The sequence below is a fragment of the Lepisosteus oculatus genome, chromosome 21 (assembly GCF_040954835.1).
Source record: "Lepisosteus oculatus isolate fLepOcu1 chromosome 21, fLepOcu1.hap2, whole genome shotgun sequence".
In the NCBI taxonomy this organism is placed as follows: domain Eukaryota; kingdom Metazoa; phylum Chordata; class Actinopteri; order Semionotiformes; family Lepisosteidae; genus Lepisosteus; species Lepisosteus oculatus.
Genome location: NC_090716.1, coordinates 8,712,737 through 8,737,294, shown reverse-complemented (window position 1 = coordinate 8,737,294; position 24,558 = coordinate 8,712,737). Strand labels below are relative to the sequence as shown.

The 24,558-nt window shown below is 36.0% G+C and overlaps 1 protein-coding gene across 14 annotated transcripts in view; it reads right to left on the bottom strand.

Moving 5' to 3' along the window:
- LOC102698794 (F-actin-monooxygenase mical2b-like) overlaps window positions 1-24,558 on the bottom strand; it is a 79,972-nt gene that overhangs the window by 3,387 nt on the left and 52,027 nt on the right. For 13 of the 14 annotated variants that reach the window (XM_015338190.2, XM_015338181.2, XM_015338182.2 and 10 more), the window contains 8 exons: window positions 17,138-17,300; window positions 14,979-15,115; window positions 13,105-13,182; window positions 11,091-11,191; window positions 9,705-10,668; window positions 6,814-6,902; window positions 6,291-6,401; window positions 4,659-4,752 (listed from right to left, as the gene is read on the bottom strand). In XM_015338190.2, coding sequence (XP_015193676.2) covers window positions 4,659-4,752; window positions 6,291-6,401; window positions 6,814-6,902; window positions 9,705-10,668; window positions 11,091-11,191; window positions 13,105-13,182; window positions 14,979-15,115; window positions 17,138-17,300 — 1,737 coding nt within the window. The remainder of the gene's footprint in view (window positions 1-4,658; window positions 4,753-6,290; window positions 6,402-6,813; window positions 6,903-9,704; window positions 10,669-11,090; window positions 11,192-13,104; window positions 13,183-14,978; window positions 15,116-17,137; window positions 17,301-24,558) is intronic. The other variant, XM_015338184.2, reaches the window with a different exon arrangement.

The window sequence follows — 24,558 nt, the reverse complement described above, 5'->3', positions numbered from 1 at the left end:
AAGGTTTTACAATAGGTTTTACACATTATGTAGTTAATCCCAAGCCAGGACTTTCTAAATTGGTGCCAAACCTGATCCAATTTCATCCTGACAATCCAGAATTTGTGTACTAATGTAAGTTTTAAACAGTACTGCCCCCTTCAGGAGAAGATGTAAGTAATTTTCATTTTCTGCTTAAATATTCAGTAAAAACAATAATTTTGCTGCACTGTAATATTAAACTCAATTTTGTGAAACACAAATGCAGTTCTACACCAACCCCCATCTTTATGCATTTCCTTACAGGTATACCAGCTTGGATAAAGTCATTGAAATTCTTTGCAGTGTATACCACAATATCCGTCAAATATGTACTTTATTTCACTGAAATACTTAATTTAGTATAGGCACAATCAATATTTTACATGGAATTCCCCATATCATATAGTAGGAAATACAATTTAATTACAAATACTTCTGCTAAATTCATTATCTAAGAAGCATATATTCACATTTTTTGTTCATGTAGGCTCAAAGGACATAATGAAATCTAACTCATTCTTTTTTTACAGTGCACGGATGTGGAAGTGGATTACCAAAAGAGCTGCAATTTGCAATTACGTTCCAGAGTTGAAATTCAAAACTTGTGAGAATGTTGATAAAATATAAATGTTATTAAACAGATCCTTTTTAAATGTCATAGGTACACAAATGTCTGCAATCTGAAGGAGGAAAATCAAAGAATGTTTAATGAAGTCATACTTCACTGATGGAAAGTGAAGGAAATAGGTATCTTCCTTAAGATTTGAATATACCACAACGTGTGGCAGCAGATCCTGCTTTAAAACACATGTTGCTGCTGTTACCAAATGTATTAAAACCTTTACCTTACTGATGAACCAGTGATTACAGTGATTGTGTTAATCACGTAACACTTCTGTAATCGTATCCTCAATAAAAGAAGTGCTCAAATAAAGTATGTACATCAATTCTTATACAGACGGCATTAATTATCATTATACAATATATACAATAAACCACTCCAGACTGTCCAGCTGCCTTCGATCATATGAATCCAATCCAGCGTTTTACAGTTTCAGAAATATATTCTAGACATAACATACATTTGAGAAGATTATTTTTTAGTTACATTACTTCCAAAGGAATTTAAGATTAGTGTCAGAAATGTGCATGTATTTTGAATCAGAGGTCTCCTGGTATAAAAAAAAGACGATAGCTCAAATACCATTGCACTTGACTGGCTGAGCTCCACGGCTGATTTCTATCCGGCTAGAGCCAATAAAAAATACTTTTTGCAAAGCTGGCCTTTCAGAGAATTTGCAAGTGACACTCATACACCCTGATGAATTGTATGCTCCTTGTTGTATCTCCTTACCACTCAACTACAACACAATGTTTTTTTTATTATTCCTGAAGAAAATGGTATTATTACGGCTGAAAAGGAAATAGTCCTGTGGTATACTCCTGAAATTAAATGCCACAGTGTTTATTATTGGTATTGCAGAAGGAATCTTAGACATTTTATTCTTCATCCTGAAAACAACAAGCACAACAAGGAGAAAATCCCCAAACAGCAAACAAACACGCAAAACTTGCAGGTTCTTTAACAAAAGAAATGGGGAAAATGAGCCTAATTAAACAAATTCTGAAGATAGGAAAAGGCAACAGTCATAGTTTTTGCCCCAGCAAATTGTAATTAAGACACTATGTATTTCTGTAATAATAATTCGAGAAAGAATCATTTTTAAACATAGAAAAAAAATCAGTGTCCATTATGTCAAATGGAGATAGCAGGATTGTCATATTCACCATCTCTGTGCATTGTTTCCCACCTACTCATGTCCTCTTTCAATCTAGTTTGGGTTTATGAATAATACCCATTAACAAAAGGCCTATTCACTGTTCACCCCTCCTTAATGCAATTATCTGAACAAAGCCATGCAAACGTTACATACAATGGACACTGCCCTGCCTTGGGCTGTCATTATTATAGATATTTTCCATGCAGTTATGTACTAAAATCTGTTGCAAGGACACATTTACCACTGAGAAGTGCCTGAGGCCCATGGCTGTACATCTTTTCTGTAAATGAAGGGACACTTTTCACTCAAAGAACGCGGCTTCTGTGCATCCAACAAGACAGCCCATTTCAGTACAATTTCGAATACAGAATTATGTATGTCGTTCTTCTGTTGTTAAAATACAGAACATACTTGCAGTAAGTATTCCATAGAATAACACAGAGGGACTTCTGTAGCAACGACAATAGTTTGATCAAAATGCTTCAGAAAAAAATATTAGTAACAATAATTATATTATACCCCACTGATGCCATGAATCACATTATAGATGTCAATACATCCTGAAAGCATGACTCATTATCTAACTGCAAACAGAAGAGTTTTGCAACAACTGTCCTTGCTCTGCTTGATTTAAATCAATAGCTGGCTTTTGAAGAGACAACCTACACAGCCTAATCTACTATATGACAGCAAAATGAAAACATAGCTCAGGGTCACTCGGAGGTAGAAAGGCTTTTCGGAGTCACAAAAATTACAGCAAACTGGAATGCAATACATTCAAGAGCAATCAAAGCCTACAACAATTACATGCAAATAGTAAAAAATGAACCCATTTAAATGGTCAACTCTTTTAACACATTGTATAGTAACATATTGCTTTGTGTACACCTTCTTCTCAACTAATAAACAGCTTCTTCAGGGGAATAAAATGACAAGAATATTACTGTAAATATAAAAAAATGTCCTTTTTTGTCATTACCACTCGAAATAACTGTTTTAATGACTATCCTGTATTGTGATGTACCTTAAGGTGATAAAATATGATATGGGTCGTTTCTGTTTTTTCCTTTCATCATTTCTCAAACTATTACCTTTCCTATAATTTCATACAATTTCAACTGAAAATTGCTATTTTGTTCAAATGCAAATCTTTTTTCATTTCGGGAATATTTTTTTTTTTCATAATCCAGCTAACAGCGCATGACATCTTCCACACTTTGAACCCCAAATGTTTTCCAGTTTTGCACTTTAAATCCTGAACTCCATTAAAAGCTTGTCAAAGCTTTGTATTTAATTTAACCTCTAATTCATACAGACTCTGGTTAGCAAAATATACCTTCTCCAGAAGTAATCTATTTTTCAGCATCCAGTCCTAATCCTGTAAACCTTTTATCATTTAGACTTGGATGACCCTAATGAAGCCCACACGCTAATAAATAAATGAAAGTGGTTCTGTCAACTCCACCTGAGACACTGCATTGCTTATATTTGTTTCCTTTCCTTTCTGTGCCTCCAGGCTAGTCCATGTTTCTCACCAGAGGTCATGCAAAGTGCAAGTCTGCAACTGAAAATAATTTCCCATTCTTCACTGTCAATATTCAGCTCCTTTATGCAGCCCAAACAGGCAATCTGCACTTTTCTTGGCTCCACAAACACCTTAGATGAGGCAAAGGCATTTTCACCACTGCCAGAGTAGATATATCAAACGAGAATGATCTAACAGCACATACAGTTCATTTCTTTGGATGAAAATAACATTCTGCCTGGAAGGCTGGAAACTTCATTGTAGAATTTTCTGTAACAAAAGTGTCCTGACTTACCTTGAGATTTACATGATAAATGTAGCACTATGAAGAAAGATTAGAAATACAACATGATAATACATAGATATACAGGAATAGAAGGTTATCGTGGCCAATAACAGGTCAGGGCCATAATGTTTTGGTTTTTGGTTCACAGTAACCTTTGCTCAGCAACGTGACTTGGTGAGAGCCATGTTCACATTGAACATGTTTATTCAGTATCACAACAGTCTAGCACAAAATTATCTATTCTCACTCTTTTAATAAACAGATGTGTAATAGATAATAAATACCTAAATTAAAAATCCAACTCTTAACTAGTTCAGGTTAGTAATGCAATACTCTTGAAAAGTACAATATCCAAAGTGGCTGTTAAGATTAACCAAGCAACATTTTATTACCCGGGATTAGAGCAATTCATCTTTACGTTTAAAGGAACTTTTAGATCAGCAAAGATGGCCCTGAACTCTGCCAGCCCCTCTTTCCTCTTGATTATTTGTAGAAGAATCTGTCAGCCTCAGAGCGAGTCATGCAGAGTGAAACCCCAGCGGCCAGGTCAGCTGTCAGTCCTATTAATTTGTGAGGACAGCCACAATTCCTTAGAAATAACTTTATCAATCACAGGAATTCTGGCCAGCGACCTTCTGCCATTATTTCAACCTCCAATTCGCCCTTTGGTACCTCTGAGGAAGGGTAGGAGGGGTGTGGTGCAGGATGAATTCCATCTCATTAATGCCTTCACCTTCTAAACTGCAGCACTCTGACAAGCCCCTCCGCTCTACTCTGTAATGGCTTCTGACAGGCCCACCTGATGATGGGAGAAAGACAGGGCCCCGGTATGAAGGGTGCAGCTTCAGTCAGACAGCAGGCCAAATTAAATGGAGACGAGACGCACAAGAGTGACAGAGCTGAGGATTGTGAATGGCAGGCGAGGCGAGGAGAAGAAAGGGAAGGTGCTCTTGTCACAGCCTGTCCCTCAAGTGGAATTGAGAGGCCTTCTGTGCTTCAGGCCAACACGCGGTGTCTTTGAGTTGTGGATAGCTGGGTCCCTCACCTGTCTCTCCCCGCAGTTCCTTCTCCAGCTTCACCCCCCGTTCCTCCAAGACTCTCTGTCTCTCCTCCACCTCTTCAAGCTGCCGCTGTATCACCTGGGGAACACACAAGGACAAGCAGAGCACCAACGGGGAATTGCTCAGACTGCTGAATTAAAAAATACTTGCAATTCAATTGCAACTTGCTAGGAATTAGCTAGGAATTACATTCATTATTACCATTTGACAGGTTTAAATTTATAGCATTATTTTTCAACTTTGAATTTATGGTATGAATGTTCTCATTCCTGAATGATGAAGTACGCTTTAAAAACTGAAGTACTGTAGTTCTCCGGTTTCAAAGATCAGATCTTCAAATGTTCAATTCCAGGCTTTACACAAAGAAGAAGCTCAGAAGCAGCACTTACGAAATTTGTTAACGATTTTTTGACGGTGTCTACAGATAATATCCCTCAAGTTCTGGATGGAGTGAAAACAATCTAAGGATCACTGGTTCTTCTCTTAGTTGATTTAGCTTTTCTTTTGCTACAAGGAGCAAAAAATCTTAGTTGTTCAAAAACGAACCTAGTTCCACTTACTCATGGAGTTCCACAAGGTGCTGTACTGGGATCAACTTACTTTTTGTATTTGTATGTTGCCATCACAGACTTAGGTTTTACTGCTATGTTGATAACAGACGTATTTGCAGAACAAATCTGATAGTATTGATACATATTTGGCATATTTAAAGGGTTTGAAAATAAGATATGGATGCAACAGAACTTTGTTAAACTGATGTGTGGCAAAACTGAAATTATGCTCAATGGCTCCTATCATTAGACATCAGTGTTGTCAACGTACTGAGATCAAACTTTTAATGAGAAACCTTGGTGTTAGTTTGACATGATGTTATTTCGTAAAGCACAATTTATGAACATTATAAGGGTATCTTTCTTCCACTAGTGTAACATTACTCATTTAAGACCCTTGCTTAGCCTGGTAACCCAATTTTATCTGATGGTGAAATATTGCTATGTGCCTTATATTATGAAGATTAGACTACTGTAACACCTTGTTTACTGAGGTATCTTCTAAGGTACTTAAACAGACTTCTATATGTCCAAAATTATATGGCTCATGTTCACAATTAAAATAAAAATAACAATTCCTGTCCTCTGCAATCTGGCACTGGGTCCTAGTAAAAGTTAGACATGTAGTGGTTTGTCATTAAAGAGTCAGTAACTGCATTTTAAGTATTTAATTGTGGTTCATGTAGAAGATATTGAATGATTTAGCTCCAAATCATTTTAAGTTTTTACCATTCCTAATATGAGATTAGAAGACTAGGTTTTACACAATGGGCAACAGAACCTTTTCTTGTGCAGCACCGTGCCTGTATAACTCCAGCTCCAACTGTCCATTCACGACTCTGGGAATATCAACATTTTCAAACCATGCTGGAATTCCTATCTTAAACTAAAGCTTTTAATACCAAAGCCAGTTTGGTGCTCTTTTTTCTATGTTTTGCACCTTTACTGTGTGTTTTGTGCTATTATACAGCACTTTGAGTTTCCTGAAAAGAGCTCTTAAATACAACTGCATTAGAAATAGTAGTACTTTTGGGAAGAGGTCTGATCAGGTCCACTGCTCAATACCTGTGCCCTGTGGAGTCTCTTCAGATTTTCGTGGCGGGCCTGCCTCTGTTCCATCTTCTCCTGCTTCCTCCTCTGTCGGGGGCTGGAACTTCCCAGGTGAGACGAGGAAACCTTCAGAACAACAACACAGCAACACAAGGGCAGTTACTTACCAGCATCACTATTCTTCTAGAGCAGAGCCTTATGAATAACAGCTCTTAGATTTCATATAAAGTTAAGTTACAAAACGGAACTCCCCTGACTTAATATAAATCTTGCCATGAGATCCCAGCCTTGAATATTTTAAAGAATATTCTTCAAAAGTGAGCCCTACCAATCATACGTTACAGCAGCACAGTCTCAGGAATACATTAAAGATTTGATTTTCATTCCAATTATTCGGTAAGATTCAGTCATTTTACCGGGAAGAGGTTCCAATGTTTAACTTTAAATCCAAACACAATGTTTTAATGCCGAACTAGAAAGGTTTGTTTACTTAGAAAAAAGTCAACTTTTATTGGAATATGTGATTTCCATGCAGTACCTTTTGTTTTGATGAAAGTTTCTCTTCCTCGCTTGAGGAACTAGCTTCATAATGGTCTGCCTGATGTCCTTCAGACAGATTATCTGAGTCTGTCAAAAAGGCATAAGAGGTGTAAGGAACAGGTGTGATTAATGGCACACACCTACAAACTGTTCTGAAGTCACCTTTATCCTATTTTTTAAAGTTGCTCAACTGATCAGACTTTGACTTGGGAGGAGAGAATGAATTGCTCTAGTTTAAATTATGGACCCACACTGTTCATTTACTCTGATTGAAATCTGAAGAGCCTTTCTCAAAAACTATCTGATATTTTGATCCAACTCCAGTCATCATATTACATCATGGAAGGCATAATTGTATGCATTAATTAAAATGATTTATTTCTCCTCTGGATTCATCTTACACTGGAACACATGAACTTGGTTCACAAGCTCTCGTAAAAGGAGGGAAACACTGGAACTAATTTAAATAGCTGTAATGTTACTTACAAATGTGCCTTCAAATTTTAAAGGCCTATAGCTTCAGACAATTCAAATAACCTGCATTGTGAATCATGGAATCAACACTTTAGAATGATTGAGAAAGCCACTGACACCTTAACATTCCAACCAAGAATTACTTCAAGGGGACAATGAACTATGATTACCTCAGGAAAGACCAACTGCCAGACAATAACTTCAACTACAACTCAAGTACAGTATTGTGGTGCCCAAAGACATCAACCATGTAACAGACTGTACAGTATGTAACACTTTGGAATGACCAACAGCATATTGACAGTTAAATGTAAGATGATGGAAAAGCGCAACACACTTTTATAATAAGAGTTCACAATAAGATTTCAGTGTTGAGTTTGTCTGGAAATTCTGGCATTATCCAGGACTGGCACGATCAGTGGGCAAGTAATGATAAGACCAAAGACAGTTTGATTATAGCTACCAAATACTGTATATTGTTCTCCTGTGTTCATGGGACTGTGCATATCAATGTGAAGGGATTATTATATATTGAGAATAATATTGAGTATTATCAGTATTCTTAGTACATCAAATTATTTAGTTTTAAAGATACGTCAAGAAACCTTGTGTTAACCTTACATTAAAGACAACCAAATCAAACATGAGAGTAGGTATATCTGTTTTATGGTTTACAAAATAAAGCATGAGAATTTAGGGACATAAAGTAAAAGAGGCCTCATACATACAGTATGACACAATCGGAGACACTGTCAAATTATACTGATACACAATGGAATGTTAAACCCAATACGCTAGACGTTAAGCGATTTGGCTAACCTAAGCACTGGTCTTAGCTAAACTTTCTGTTCTAGGCTTATGAGTCTCCAAACACGAGGAGCTGCATTTATGAAACGAGTAATCTGATGCTAAGATCCATAATCATATGAATTTGATTTGCCTAAATGCTTTTAAACTAGGTATCTGTTCACTTAAATTGTATAAGCAAAGGTTACACACTGGCTTGAATGACTCTGTGAGGTTTGCTCTGTCACATAATTGGATTGAATATTGTGAGCCAGCTATTAGACAGATTACCCTTAGGTAGCTTATAGCATCTGGCTCCCACATTTGCATCATGACATCTGTTCAATGTAAAGTAACTGGCGTCAGAAAGTCTGGTCATAGCAAATAAAGAGAAAAATCATTTACACCCAAATAAAAATAGAAGTAAACAATGAAGTCACTGATCATATGAATAAATGCTTTCAATGAACTAACTTGTGTCTTATACTGACATATATACAGAAGGATATCAGAATGAATGTCAGCTTTTGACTTCCTAGGTCGGAATGTCACCACATCACCAAATTAAAACATTTAGGACAGGCAGAATCTTTCACAACTAATATACTGTACGTTGTTCAGAGTGGCCTAACTTCTTCAGGCTGAATAGATAGGAGGAACCAATCCATTGTTATTCTTATAATTATATTATCATCTTCATGCTGGAGGGAAACACAGCGTCCCCACAGTCCAATGTAATTTTTAACACCCTAAAATAGGCAATCCAGTGACATCGATCAACAGTACCAAAGATATTTCTACTGTGAATGAGATTTTTAAAGTGAGAATCTGAAATTTCCTCTTTATTAAACAAGAACCACAATTCCATGAGCTACACAGTTGTTGTTTTAAACCTTTTATACATTGATTCTTTGAACAAAACATTTTCAGAGAAATGTGATGGGGGATTTAAAGTAAGTACCTTTAAGTAATATATCCTGATTACACTTAGGTGTTGGAGTGTTTTTTTAACAGGAGCAATGATCCAAATTTCCCAGAAATCACGATAAAAAAATATACATACTGTATCTGTGTACTAACAGCTCTCCATTATTATAGCCTGGTATTTAAAACTACCAGAAACCATTTAATTGTACAATTTAATAAACTGGAATACAGCTGTAGAAGCTAAATCCCTTGATCCTATTTTTACCATTTTTGTTGAATTATGAAATTCAGATTGATTTTTTTCCTGAAAATTAACCCCATTTCCTTCCTTTATGAGGCTGGCAAAAAGATACAGAATTAGGATGTTTAGAGGGAATAATCCTATAACACTGAGACTGGAAAAGTTTGTAAGGGCAACTGTAAAATTAATAAACAATTGAAAATTAGTTAATAGAGCTTTTTTTCATCAAAAGTATTTTTGGGCTGTTTATCAATTTTATGAAACAGGAGACATTTTGGCTTCCTCTTACTGTTTCGCCCTGTGTTATTTAGCACTCAAAATATTTCAACAATAGGACAGAAAAAGTGCAAATGTTTTTTCCCCAAACTGAAACAGAGATGCACCTGTTTTATAAAAGGGCCCTCCATTCTTAGAAAGTGCAGTTCTACTGTTAGAGATTCTCTTAGTTTCTTGGTCCATACCTTTCTTCTTGAATTTGGCAAGAATTGCCCAGATGTCATTTCTCCCTCCAACTTCATCTGCACCCTCTCCACCCCTCTCGGTGCCTTCGCTCCTCTTGAGTCGCAAAGAGGAAAAGAAGTTGAGTCTTCTCCGTGGCAGAATTGTCAAATCATCCTTGGTGGCACGGGAAGACATTTCGTTCAAGGACACCTTTTCTAGCAGCTTCGGCATGTCATTCTCCACCCCCTGGGGACCTAGCCCTTCTTTCCCCATGTTGCCGGTGTTATTCAGCAACTGGACTAGTTCTGATGAGCACCTTGCAGATGCTGACACAGCTGAGGCAGAATGAGGTGGCGCTGTGTCCTCAATCCTTCCCTGTGTACTCTCCCTTTTGTCTGTCTCCAGTGTGGGCTCACTAAGTTGCTCGTCACAGGACGGACCCCCAAAGAGGGCTGCGAAGTTGAAGAAAGATCCGTCTGAGACAGGCTGTGGCCTAGGAGGACTGCTCTCTGTGTTGCTGGTGATGCCTGAGGAGGAAGCACCTCCAGACCTCCTGAAAGATCTTCTTAAGGCATTTGCAAGAAGCTGAAGGCCTGACTGAGGTGTTTTGTTGGCCTCTTTAGAAGACTGTGGAGGCTGAGCTCTAGGTTTGGGAGCTGCAGCTACTGGCACATTAATGGCACTTGGGGAGTCAGCCTTGCCGGTCCAAGAGCTCTTATCCTCTCTAGCTCCTTTCTGTTGGCGCAGGTCTTCAGAGAAGTTCAGGTTCCAGTCCAGTAACTTTGCCTTCTGGGAATTAGAAAGGGTCAGCTTTTTCTTCGTTGTCATCATCTCTTGATCGACATATGCACTGCTCGGTCCTCCCCAGCCACCGGCGCCCACTTTGCCTCTGTCTGTGGAACGAAGACTCAGGGGGGAGCTATTAGTTTTCACATCGGTTATTCCAGAAGATGGGATGTGCCTTTTCGCACAACCCAGCAAACTCTGAGGAAGTTGAAAATCAGAAATAAACAGGTAAAAATCATTTTGTTTTTATTGTGCCCAACTAGATTTTTTTTTTAGGCACCGAATATAGTTTTACCCAGAGAAAATGCCACACAAACATATTGAGGAAGATATTATTGATACTTCATAACAAAAGTAATAATAATTTTGCCCGGTTAAGTATTTGTGAAAGGTAAAAGCAGTGTAAGGTCAGAAAAAGTAAATAAATAATAATAATAATAAAATAAATTAAATTAATTCTTTATTTTATATCACTTGAGAATGAATTCTAAAGTTCAGGAGAGGTTTGTGAAACACTTCATAGCCCGTACTTTTTACCTAGTCATGGTAAAGTGCCATGAGACTCTGCATTATGAAAGGCACTTTATAAAATAAAGATGTTTAGTATATCATTTCTAAACCTCAGACTTGGATTCTTCCTCCTTTCCAGAATCCTTAGGAGTAGGAGATGTATCTTCAGGGTGCTGAATTAACTTCTTCTTAACCATCGTCAAAGGAAGAGCTTGGGTAGTGGAAAAGCAAAGAAGGATAGAAATGGATTTTCAAAATCACATCTGCAACCCTGACACAGAGTGCACAATCCAAAGGAGAATTGTACAATCCGAGTCTGACACATACTTGACAGATATCTGTAAAATTCACACAGACAATAGTAAGGGAGAGAAGAGTATAAAAATGTTCATAATTAATTTAATACTGATAGACATAAATACATATATTATATGCATATTCCTATACTTTCACAACACTGAATGTTCTAATATGAATGTTCTACCTTTTGTCTTCAACTGTGACCTTGATTAATGTTTTGGTTTGCACAGAGAATAGTACCGATTACTATAGAAATCATATTATTGGTATTTTGTATTTTCTTTTGAATGAGAAGAAAACAATGTATCTCCAGAGATATTTCTTTGCACAACTTGTGGATACATACTGTTTCAGTGAAGCACAAATGGGATTTTTCTGCGCATTGTATATTACAGAATTCAAGATTTAAAAAAAAAGCTAATTAGAAAAAACAATGCATACGACTGCATTAGAATATCCTTGGTTTATGTAAAGCAACACGACATTTTTTGCTCAATGAAATTCAGTAGCTTCAGTCTCAAAAACACAATTCTTGATGTAGTACACTAAAGGCATATTTTGTGAAATCAACACTACCCTCTAGCGGTTACATTCTTAAATTGCAACTTAAAATTTTTCGCTTGCTCTAGAAATAGAGGACACACCGACCCCAAGGACAACTACAGATATGGGAAATGAGTTCCTGAAACAGGTTGTATTAATCGTAGGAAGAAAGTTTAGATCTTAGGGTTCTGTGGAACAGAACTTTTAAAAAAAATTGTATCTATTAATGATTAATCCATCTGTTATCAGAAAGCCACTTCTTAGTGATATAGGTTCTAGCAACCTGGAGCCTATCCTGTAAGCATAAAGCAGGACTTCATCCTGGTCTATCACAGACTTACACACACCCACAAACAGACAGGGTCATTTAGAGATGACAATTGACCCAACCAGCATGTTCTTGGAAGGTGGAAGAAAATCAGAGGAAACCACATGAATACAAGAATATCACACAAACGCCGCACAGAATAAGATAGCAGTGCTAACAGTTACGCCACTGTGCTGGCCATTATAATTAAAATGATCTACAATACATGACTGGATTGAAATATGGAAATATTCAGAACCAAGAATGAAATACAAACCTATTCTATTCAACCCAGAAGACAGAAATGGAAACTAACAGGGTCCTGTCTACAAAATTGAGAATAGGAATCTCTTTTTCACAAGGGTGTGCAAATCTGCAGTAGGCTAATACCATCACGTCTCTCACGAAAATCTTTGGATTAATTAACTTCTAATAACCAAATGAGCCTCCACATACTGCAAAATTTATTATTATCATAATATAATATACGATGAGACAGTGTTGGTCTTTTCTTTTTTATTATAAGGAAGCATCATCTCTAATAATTTTGGAATATACGTTAAAGAATAAAAGTATGAGTATGTATGAACAGTTTCTATTTTGGTATAACCATGAGAAACCGTAATTATAATGTAAAGAGAGAATGGGAATGTTTAAAGTGTTCCAAGACAAATCTTTATTCAAATGAAAAAGTATATATTTACAAATTACTCTGATTGCTTGGCTTTAGTTTTATTCTTCTAAAATTGCTTGTATGTCCCAGGGCATTGACCAATTAATGATGACTGCCAACACACTGGTGTGGAGCCTCATGTAATAAAACACATTTTGTTCAGCCTGGCATAGTGCATTTCCCATGCCTGTAATTCTCAAGCATGGTAGCAAGAGGGCCAGAGAAACACGTCACTGACGCACCATCATGGTCAGGACAAGCTTAGACAACAGCACCAAAGGGAAAGCAGAAACAGACTCACTGGCCTGGATCTTTCTCCTCCATCGACTATTTCTGTTGAATGATGAAGAGGGCTGGACAGCACTGGAATACTCCTGAGCTGCAGGGAAATTTTAAATTAGATTTCACACACCCACAACCATACTGGCATATTTATAATGTTAAGTCAGTCCATCATCATACTTTGAAAAGATCACCAATTATACTGGATCCTTCCAGATACTTATTGTGGCTAAACAAGATTTTCATTTTAAAACAGCACGAACAAAAGCAGCAATGTGCAGATACATATGTACTGTATCTCTATATGTATGTATCTCTATATATTTGTGCAACGGTTATCAAATCCTATAGCAGTTTTGTTACAAGATGCCATGTTCATCTACTAACAAAAAAGCCGATGCCTTAGATAAACCAGTCTACTGATATGTTTTGGAGATTCATCTCCAATTCGGCCAAGAGGTGGCATTACAGACCTCAAGTTCCATGTATATTCAGACTTCATAAATCTTCATTTTCATAATTTCTTAATGCCTATAATTCAACCTTTTTATTATCTAATACGAACACATCATTTTAAAAAGTAATGAAATAACCCGAACTAAACATTTCTTCTTATTAAACAAAACAATGTGTCTTGGTTTTAGCAGATATAGTTTTTCAAACAGGAAATACACTCTACTGCAGGTGCAGAATACATTCTGTATTTCATAAGTGAAAATACATTCAATATTTCATAAGTGAAAAGAGGAAAGGAAAACAGTGGAAAATGGAAAAGGGAAGTTAGAAATACAAAACATAAACCCCCATTAATGTGCCCAGGGAAATTATTTTCTGGTAAGATGTTTATTAGTTCACAGCCTCACTTCAGAGCAGCTAAGCAGTGGTTTGTTTATTGTTTTAGAATCTATGAACTATAAAGAAATTTAAACATATCTCAAATAAATAAAAAAAATGTAATTTCAATTAAACTTCACTCAGCACAAGATTAGTGTGCTCATCAGAAAGCTGCTAGACTATTTCAAGAGTCATCTCGTCAGATTTCAGAAGCTAAGCACCTTTCTGGAGGCGAGGTCTCTAAGGAATATGAGGTTGTCATGGGAAGACATTGGAGGACCAAAAGATGACACTCTTCCCATAGGCTCAGGAATGTCGAATAAGTGTTCCATTATGATGAATGGAAATATGGTACAGTGAGAGGTTCCAGTCTTGCACTAAGGTTATGACTACTTGATGTAATCAAAGATTACACGTAATTCCTTACAATAGTAGGGTTTATAACACTGATATTACAACAGTAGGGATTGTAATTGAGGTAATTATTAAATACCTTTTCATATTTTCCCCTTCTATTCACCCCAGATTTTCAAGTTTAACTGGTGAAGTGATTTATAAATGCTGGTGCAGAATGACTCTGCACACCAACACAGGCAAAGAACCATTTGTGGTCACTCAAAACGCAAGTTATCTATCAAATCACATGCACCCCAATATCCAGCTATAATCAGGCTTAAACATATTCATTAAGATAATCCACTCCTTACTCTCAGTAAACAAAACAATCCCAGGATTCCTAAAAAATCGGACTTTTGTTTGTGGGTGCTGTGGTGCTCAGAGGATTTTGTCCTCAGCCGGAACAGGATTCACCATCATTCCAGAGCAGTTCTCCTCACTCAGGAGGCGCTGAGAGTTACAGCGACCACAAGAAGCGTTACTGGAAAATACAGGGATATTTAAGATAAAGAGGTAGGGGTACTCAACTGTTACCAGGTTTTGTAAATGTTTCAGCTGTCCCTTGGCCTTAAAGAACTGGAGGATGGAGGAGGGGTTGCTTCATGTGAAAGATTTCTCACATTTATTTGCATTTTTCATCTACAACTATCAGGCTTCACCTACCACCATTTTCATCAGTCAGTAACTCACATCTTCTTAAGTGTGGTTGGAATTCAACGGATGTCCGTGGTGAGTCTGAGGCATCTGGCACTTCTTCATTTTTACAAGCGCTCCAGTGGGGACTGGATTCAATGCTGGCACTTTGATTGGCATAGACATGAAAACATTGTAAATGGAAGTGAAAATACTATGCCCCTAATTATCAGTTTAGGTACAGCCGCCACTATCTCCTAGTAGGTAAATTGTTTACATTGTTTTCTTTTAGAAATATTTTTCACTTGGATGATTAAGATGATTATTAAGTCTTGCATCTTCAAGCAGGAGTTAACTACAAATTAAACCTAGCCTTCCATCATAGTGAAAAGAGCAATGATGGTCTTGGTAGTGTCCCTAGTATCTGTTCTCCCTGAAATCAAGATTCCAGCATTTTTCATGACACCAGCTTTTGCAATGTTTCAGGGAATAGTATTGATTAAATGTCTGCAAGCAATCATCAATACAGCCTTGGACTGCACTGGTTTCCAGATTACATCTTGATCTGATAAAGGCATTTATTTGAATATTCAAATCAGGTGGTGCTTGATATCTCCTTTCTCTTATGATAATTCTTTAAAACTAGACCACAGTACTTATCTCTTTAATATGCATTAATATATTGAGAAATAATCTCCTTTACCCTAGCATGGGAAATGTATATTTGTTCCATTTCAATCATTTTTGTCACAAACCTACCCCAAAAGTGTGACACCTTGTTTTTAAGAGCTCTCTACTGATGTAAAGAGCATCAAGTGGCTTAACAGCCTCTAAGAAAATCTTAGACACTAGAAATTACTGAATTAAACAATAAGAGGATCTGCTTCACATTCAAATAGCAATTATAAGCTGCTGTATAAGCGAGCCTTTTTTCAATATTACAAAATTTATCTAATTTTCCCAAATACATGTAACTGCATTGATATTTTTCACCTATGTCCACCTGATCCTCTTGAGGAGCTGAGTATCTGCTGCATGTTAGAGATAACAGAAAAACCCAGTGTACTGCAGTGCTTGCAGCCTCTACAACGGATAATCACTGAAGAAGGGTAAAAAGGCCATTAAAAGAATTTAAGTTCAAGTGTCCTTACTGTGGTTGCAGCTTTGTTGGAACAAAGGGATTTGATTCAGTTTTAATGGCATATGTTACAAAGCCACAAAAGCACTGAACTAAATACGTGTCTGTAGTGCATATATTTCTCCAAAGGAGCCAAGACTAAGACACATATCACTGGGCTGTAAGCCTTTTCAGTTGAATTTCTCAAGAACAGGCCTTCTACACTTTCAGTTCTTTATCATCTTTTGCCATTGACCTACTGTACATGAGAATTGATTTAGATCTCCTAAAGCATGTATTTCTTGCTAATTCCAGAGGTAGGAATGATAACTATGTGCCTTTGTAAAAGGCTTCTGAATTGGAAGTCATCTTATAAAATAAAAGGTCATTTTTTTCATTCCTTTTTAAATTCATACTTTTATAAAATTTCACAAACTGTTGTTCATTACTAATTAGTGCTGAGGTTGTCATGCAGGGGTCAAGGGGTTGAGGGAGATCTGCCGGTCCTCAGAGACTTCCAGGGGCCCAAAGGGCCCAACTAAGGAATACCTTTCACTATCAAACCTGGTTCTGAGAAGCACGACTTCTGTGATGGCATTCATGATAAACATGTTTATATCCCTAAACCATGCTTAAAATATTAAACCTGTGTTTCTGCTTTTTAAAATTTTCTAACCAAGAGCAACATTATTAACAGTAATTACATATTTCAATTTGATTACACTGTATGCTGAAATTGTGGAGGGTCTCTGAAACTAGACTAAAAGTATGCAAATATATACTTATATAATACAAGTATATTATTATATATTATTTAGATAATATTATATTACTTTATTATAGATATAACACTATGATGTTAATACATAATATTATATATTATTTAGTCTACAATATATTACATATTATAATCAAATGCATGAAATGTATGAGTATGAATAAAGAAGTAATAAATGGAAATTATTCTGGCACTGACAATATGAGTATATGCTAGGAATAAAAAGTATTGAGAGGCTCTTGTAAAATCTTCACGTGACAATTTTGCGATCTAACCTACTTTGTGCATACTTACTAGCTGGAGTCAGTCATGATCCTGTTGTGCAGAGCCTCCTCAGGTACACCTGTGACTGAGCTGGACTCTGAGAGGGCCGGACAGCTTTGAGACGTCAGACCCTTTACAACACTTCTAGATTTCTTTGGGCTGGCAGAATTGCTCAAACGCTGGAAACAGCCTCCTGCAAATTGGAAAAATGTCCAATACAGGCTGATGAAGATCAAAGCACTGTGTGTACCAGTGCTTCTCACTACAATCCATGCATTTGCTCCAGGAAGTTCATGGGAAAATGTAATTATGAAAAAAGAGAATATAAAAAGAGAGTAGACATTGAGGAACCAATGTGCTCTTTGAAAGGAGATCAGAATGTCTTTCTGCTTGACCAGGCACATACTAGTAGACATTTTTGAGGAAAAATGGTAAAAGTAGGCTTAAAATAATCAAGAGAGTTTAACTGGTAGTCACTCAAATAGTTAAAAAAAAATACAAAAATAATTGACGATTTTAAAAAATACAGTGAGAAAACAGAGATAACAATATTTATGTTTGCAATGTAGTACTTCTTGCAAGCACTGGTACTTTTGAAAGGGCTAATTCATATCCATACAAGAGAGGTTTCTAACATTACCTGGATAATTTGTTGAGCAGCACAGTAAAATTGAAGTGTTATGTGTACTCAGGTGTCAAATGATCAATATCTGTTGCTCTGATGTTAAGAAGAACATTTGGCAAGCTAGGGGTTGTCACACATCCATAGAGTACAAAACAGCTTAAAATTCAAGGTCAAAGAAAACCATTTACGTTAAGTTTGACCATACATGAAATATTTGTTGCACATTCTTTCTCTATCTACTTAAATTGATTTAACTTTTTCTTAAGCTGTTCAGTAATTTAATTAACTGGATAAAAGACCCATCCCACTCGAAATTCCAGTTTCTTTTGTCATTAGTTAATTGCTTTAGTTCTCGTGAGTTCTATTGTCCCATTCTACAGCAGCATTTTGTGTACAGTACAACTACTCTTTGTAGGGCTGCTCTCTATTCAACAGACAAGGCAAACAAAAGGAAATAAACCCTATAGACAGATCAGAAAAAATGTTTTCAGCAGACCAGATTGATAAAACTACTGTGGAACTTGGGAAACAGCAATGAATAGATTTTAGAAGGACTGTGTGGCCTTTTCTCTCAGTCCTTTGTTGCTGTATACCTGCAGTTTTCTAAAGGTGAATTTCTATTGAGAAGTTTCTCCTAAACAACGTGGTGTTGTGTTTTAACTCAGGAATCTTAATTAAAGAAAACTATTTGAATTCCTTAATTCCAGACATTCTCATGTACTGTATATAATTGTGTTTTCAACAACACACAATATATGATACACAAAGAAACATTATCTACTGTATTTCTTATCTATTTAGAAATCAATAGCCCTTATACATACACACACAGACTTAATCATTAGTAAAAAGAAACAAGACAGTGGCATGTCCTTTGTTGTCGTTTTTTAAGATTGCTTGAAATGGCAGAAAATAAGTGAAAATTCACTGTACTATATAAACATAGAACTGTTCAATATGTGTACCTCAGAGTAGAAACTATTTACTCCAGCAAGCTTGTACTATGACACGGATGTCATGCAAGTTCTCCACACCAAACCAATTTTCAGACATATACTATAAATATTTTTTTTTAAATATACAGTGGAAAAAAATGGAAAGAACCAATGTAAAGGTGAGTGTCAGAACGGATGTCAGAGTGGATGTACCTTTATTTATAATTAAGTTGTTTAATTTACAGTTTTTAAATGAAGCGTGGCGAATTTCCAATGAAATTCTTATGTAATCTGAAAAAATAGGAAGTCAATGAATTATGTCACCTCCCGTTACTGTTTCCGGTAAAGGAAAATGTTTTGTTAAGGCATCAGAATAAAAACATGTGTACTGTACACTGTCTTATAGGAAAAAATAAACCTATAGGATTTAAGGTTTTTAGTGCACCATACTATGATGGTGCAGTACAAGTGGAGAATTACAAGCAGGTCAATACTGTACTTCGTTGAACGGTTCTTAATACAGATGTGGACAGAACAGTTTGAAATTATGGGAAGAGCACTGCATATACAAGCTACTTTGTTTAAGCCGGACAGCTCATTCAGAAACAGCTGTAACAACAGCTAATCAGAATCAGGCCGCATGAAAGACAAATCGTGGGATAACGCAGGTAGTTGAAATAAACCATCCGGAGCGCCCATATTGCGATAATGATGGTTAAACCTGCAATCAAGGTGAGAGGGGATGCAGCTACTATTCATTCTCTTGTTTAATGAGAAGGGGAAAGAATGTTTCATATCTTGGCAGAGGACACCTTTGGAAGCCTGCACTACATTACAGAAAGCGCAGGAAATGTCCATGTCCAATCACACAGGGCGAAGTCATAATTTCCCATAAAACTGTTCAGAAGCTGTGCAGGTGATGTAATGTCTGCCTTAGATAAAGCCAACGTCACCTTCGGAAATTGTACTCATACTTCACCTTGTTTCTGGACCAACAATAACAAAGCCTGTTTCCTATTACCAGAATCACTCAGGTTATTAGCATTGTTTCCTGGGACACTGTGGCCAAGGATGGCAGCATTAAGCTTACTGATATAAATTATTAAGGTCACAAGAACAGCTACTTCCAAAGCCAAGCCAAATATGACACAACCTCCTGGCTCTTTCTGTAGGTCTTTATCTGAGCAATCCAAACAAGCTAAGGAACACAAATAATATGGGAATGTGAATGGGAATTTAGACATCAGTATTGGACTTAAATGTTTTCAAAGGCACTTCATGAACCCTTCACTGAGGTGCTGATCATAAGAACTGTTTCATTTTTAGAACATTAACATTTAATAGGTGGATTTGAAGGCGAAATGGTTCAGTTTGTTTTTATGTACCTTTTATGTAAAGTTTTTTAGGTGGTGAAAGGGAATACCATCCTGGTGTTACAAAACTGTATTCTCTATTACTAATGTCAGCTTTATAGCATGTGGAAGCAAATTTTCACTAAATTTTTACTACTTACCAAAATTAATCAAAGTCTTACCAACATATTATTTTACAACTGCAAATCTGAATAAAACAAAATTAAAAAAAAAAATTCAGGAGCCTGAAGCTGTAAAAAAAAAACCTAAAGTACATTTAATTATACACCTTTATAGAGACCCATTTACCTCAAATGAAAACTCAGATCTGCATTACCTTTTTATCCTGGACACATTTGAAGCAGATAGAAGAAGCCACATGAAAGTAACAAAAAATAAAAGCAAAGACTTAGACAGTCCTTTACAAAGTAGATGATAGATAATCTTGCTGTTGGTCTTTTTTGCAGTTTATTAACAATACCTCACATAGAGAATCTAATGCAATGGGTCTAGTGCATTAAGGCGTTGTTAAACCTAATTGAGAATAACCATAAGACATCATATACCCAACAGAAACACATCCAGGTAGACATTAATACACCTTTTTGTGATTCTTTTTTTGCTATGGTGATACATCGGTTTATTTTATAGTTCCCTAACACAAAATCAGTTATTGTGAGAGAAATGTTCACTTGGACTTTATTTCTCTAAGTGAAGAGTGCCATGTTTCACTCTGACAACACTAGCATAAAATAATTTGACATGCAGATCCATACCATTATTCATTATGGAGACACTGTACAATATAACAATTTAAATTACATAGCAATCTGTGACCACAAGGGAAGTTCTTTTGGACATAATCACTTGGTCTTACCATTCTGCATGCAATGCCACAGAGCCATTCTTCATAATTCATCTTTTCCTTTGCAATTTGTTTTAACTTGAATGTACCCAAGATCATCCACCCCTGTTCTAACCTCTAAATCCAAAACAGGGTCACAGGGAAGCCGGATCTTATCCTGGCAAGCGATGGGTGCAAGGCAGGATAGCCTCTGGAAGGGACACCAGTCCATCGCAACAAGATCATTTGAAGAATTTCAAATCGACTTAAATGTTAAGCTGCAGTATACTGTACATGTGTATAGATTTTGTGCTGGTGTGCATACTTCATTGTATTAAAATTAGAAAATTGTTTTGGCTAGTATTTTGATTTTCCTTTTATTTATATTAATTGCTTGCACATGGCTGACATAATTTAATTAAGTCTTTAGATGGAATGAAAAAAAAAGACTACTTTCCTGGTTCACAATTGAAGACAACAGAGATGGACCTTTGATTCACATGAGATTTTTTCCAAAATTGTATTTCTAGGGTGTTCATTTTCCTTCAGTAAAAAAAGAACTCTTGGTTTTGTGTAGCATGTATAGATGTGTTGGAGTAAAAATTCTAAATAAAAATTGTGTTTCTTACACCTATGGTCACAGGTGATGTATGTCTTTCCAAATATTTGACAGCTAATGATTATATCACAAGAGGAAATAAAGGCAAAAGAGGAAATGTGATTTGTATTTTCTGTTTTTGTTCTGTAAAGTTTGACTTTGTTGTCTCCATCTCTTAGGTGAACCTTATCTTGTATGATTATAAGTGCCTGGCCTGCGTACCAAGAGTGCAAAGTTTATTCACGGTGGATGATCTCATCGCCCAGGAATCTCATCAGGGTTTCAGACATCTAGGCTCTAGCCGTGATCAAAGGCATCTGAATAAACTCCAACAGTCTGACACAAAAACCTTACAAGAAGAATTCTGGGCCATTTAGATACAGTAGGTACAGTCAGGTTTTGCAGCCAGTATGACAAATTTAATGTTTCAGCTTCAGAGTGCGGTTTAAGTGTAATAATGAGGGTATTGCATTTTGAATTACTAAGAATGTATTATTTGATTAAAGTTGGCTTTTCTCCAGAATAAAGCACTGTATTGGTGCCCTATGATGCTCACATTTTACGTGTATTATAAGTATTGTAATGTTAGAAAACATTAAAGTTTAGGCCAGAAATGAAACACGTCAAAATTGCGAACACCATATTGTCAATAAATGTACAGAGACCATATTAATTTTACAGTATGAACCTTAATACTACTGTCTGTGTTTTTTAAATACAAGTTGAAATGCTGTGCATTTTGACCTCAGTAAAAAGCAGTCACAAAAGAGAGAGCACATTAGTTTATAAAGAATTGTATCCATTTATTTATACTTACAGCTTTAAATATCATAAATAAAGCTAAACAGTTTTTTTTGACTGTGCAAAATACAGTATTGCAAGTGATTTTGTTTTATAAATACAACTTTAAATTTACAAAACATCTCTCTATGGTGAATTTGTAAAATATGTAAAACTGAAATCCTGTGAATAATATTAACCGCAATTTTAGGAAGAATAAGACAGATTCTTGAGTGGCTTTCTGAAAGAGAAGCTCATTCTGCAACAGAAAATAAAATAGGGGTATATAGAGAGACTTTGAGGCCTGGGTGTTCATTTCAAAACAGATGAGGCAAAGCAGAAAACTTTGAAACATGCAGAGTTTCAACACTGAAAATGATATAATTAAAAGCCAATGGCACAGCATTTCTGTTAGTAAGCTTAGCTCTAACTCAATAATCAAGAAGCACAATAAAAAAATCAAAATGCAGCAGTATTAGTCTCACATCCTTCTGACTTGTGGTGCTAAACCACTGAAGTTGTAGTGTTCGGTACACTTTGGTCTTTTAGTTTTATTTTTGTTTATAAAACTAACATAATATAATTTGTTTAGTAGCCTTAAGTGCACAGCAAAGTTAGAAACTTGCAGCAGAAAAAAAGAATGCTTTAATACACAAGACCCATGCAATTTTCTCCACAAGGTTAATATGCTGTTAAAAGCACTCGAAACACTGATAGCAGTTATTGCAAAAGATATGTGACCAATGTTGGCCATTCACCTTGTTACTTGTTTTTCAGCCAATGAGAGGTTGCAGTGCTGGAAACTTGAAACAGACTACAAGCAAATTGTAAAAAAGGGAATAAAATAATGGAAGGATTGAAAAGAGAAAAAGAGAAAAATGAAAGCTTAGTGTGGTTAAAGCAGATAAGTTACACTGGCAAATCAAGGAAAGTAAGAGAATCTACATCAGAAAGATTCAATTGAGAAAAAATACAAAACACATACAAACCCTACTGTTTTTTTGCACAAGAGCAAATGTGATTGCAGATTGAAACAACAATTTGCAGATGATATACACAGGTGTTTCCTTGCTGTGTTTTTATAACAAATTTTAGCTAAGACAAACTGAAGGTACAATACAGAAGGTAAATCTAGGAAATACCTATAAATCATTTCCAATGCTTTCCTTCAACTAAAAACAAAAACCTGCTTAACAGTATGTATGAACATACTTGACTGTTGACAAACATTTAAACCTTCCTACTACAGCACTAAAATAAAAACTAACACAAAGAAAAAAAACTAGCACTATTTATACAGAAAGCTTTATAATGAATGCACTGAGAATATTTCAATACAATTTGGTTAGCAACAGCGGGAAACAGATCAATAAAAAGTAAAATGAAAATCTTAATTACAACTTTTAAATTTCTTCCAGTGTAGAGATGTTTGTATCCAAAGCATTTGGTACAATTCTTTGGTGAAAACCCTGGTATAAAAACTTTAAACACACACTTGCTCCCATGAATTGCAAGAAGTAAGAATCTGGATTTGCAACTCCCAATTGACGTGGAGCTATTTATAGAAACATGATTTTCAAAATACTGGAATGATCCTTAGATGTGACTGGTTGTATTCAATATGTATATCTGATTTTGGTCCTTTGAAGAAATCTGACTTCTTATTAAATTACATTGGGGTATATGAATAAAATAAGATCAGTCAGCCTTCAATGGATGTGAGGAGTGAAATAATTTAATTAATTCTCTCCACACAACTGCACACTGTTTTCTAAGAAGTGATGCAATCTACCTAAAACACTACAGTTTCAGTGCTTCTGTTGACATGAATATTAAAAAAGTGAAACACACAAAAGAACTGATATTAAATAAAAAATTAGGTGCTACCAGCTCTAAAGAAGTACAAAGAAATGTCCATATTATTTTGTTTGCATGTACAGTTCAATATTTCTTTTGTTTACAAAAACCCTGATATCCTTACATTATGTCTTTCAAAGTTATTAGCACATATGCTTATTTAGGAAATGATTTGGTTAGAAAAATTTTAAAAATGAGGTGGAATTACAGTAAAGCATTACAACCTATTGCTGCCTGCGCAGTTATGAATGCCAAAGAGGGTTTATCACATCCTGCTCTCTGGATATATACTCCACACGCTGGTCAAAGTTCGGTTTGCAGCTGCCTATATAAGCATCGAACTGCCTGATACAAAATATGTCTAACTGAAAAGACAGCATTTGTTTTCTATTCTTTTCACCGCCAATATGTCAAAAAACATGGGAATGGAATTCTTTGAAAAATGCTTAGAAAAGCAGCA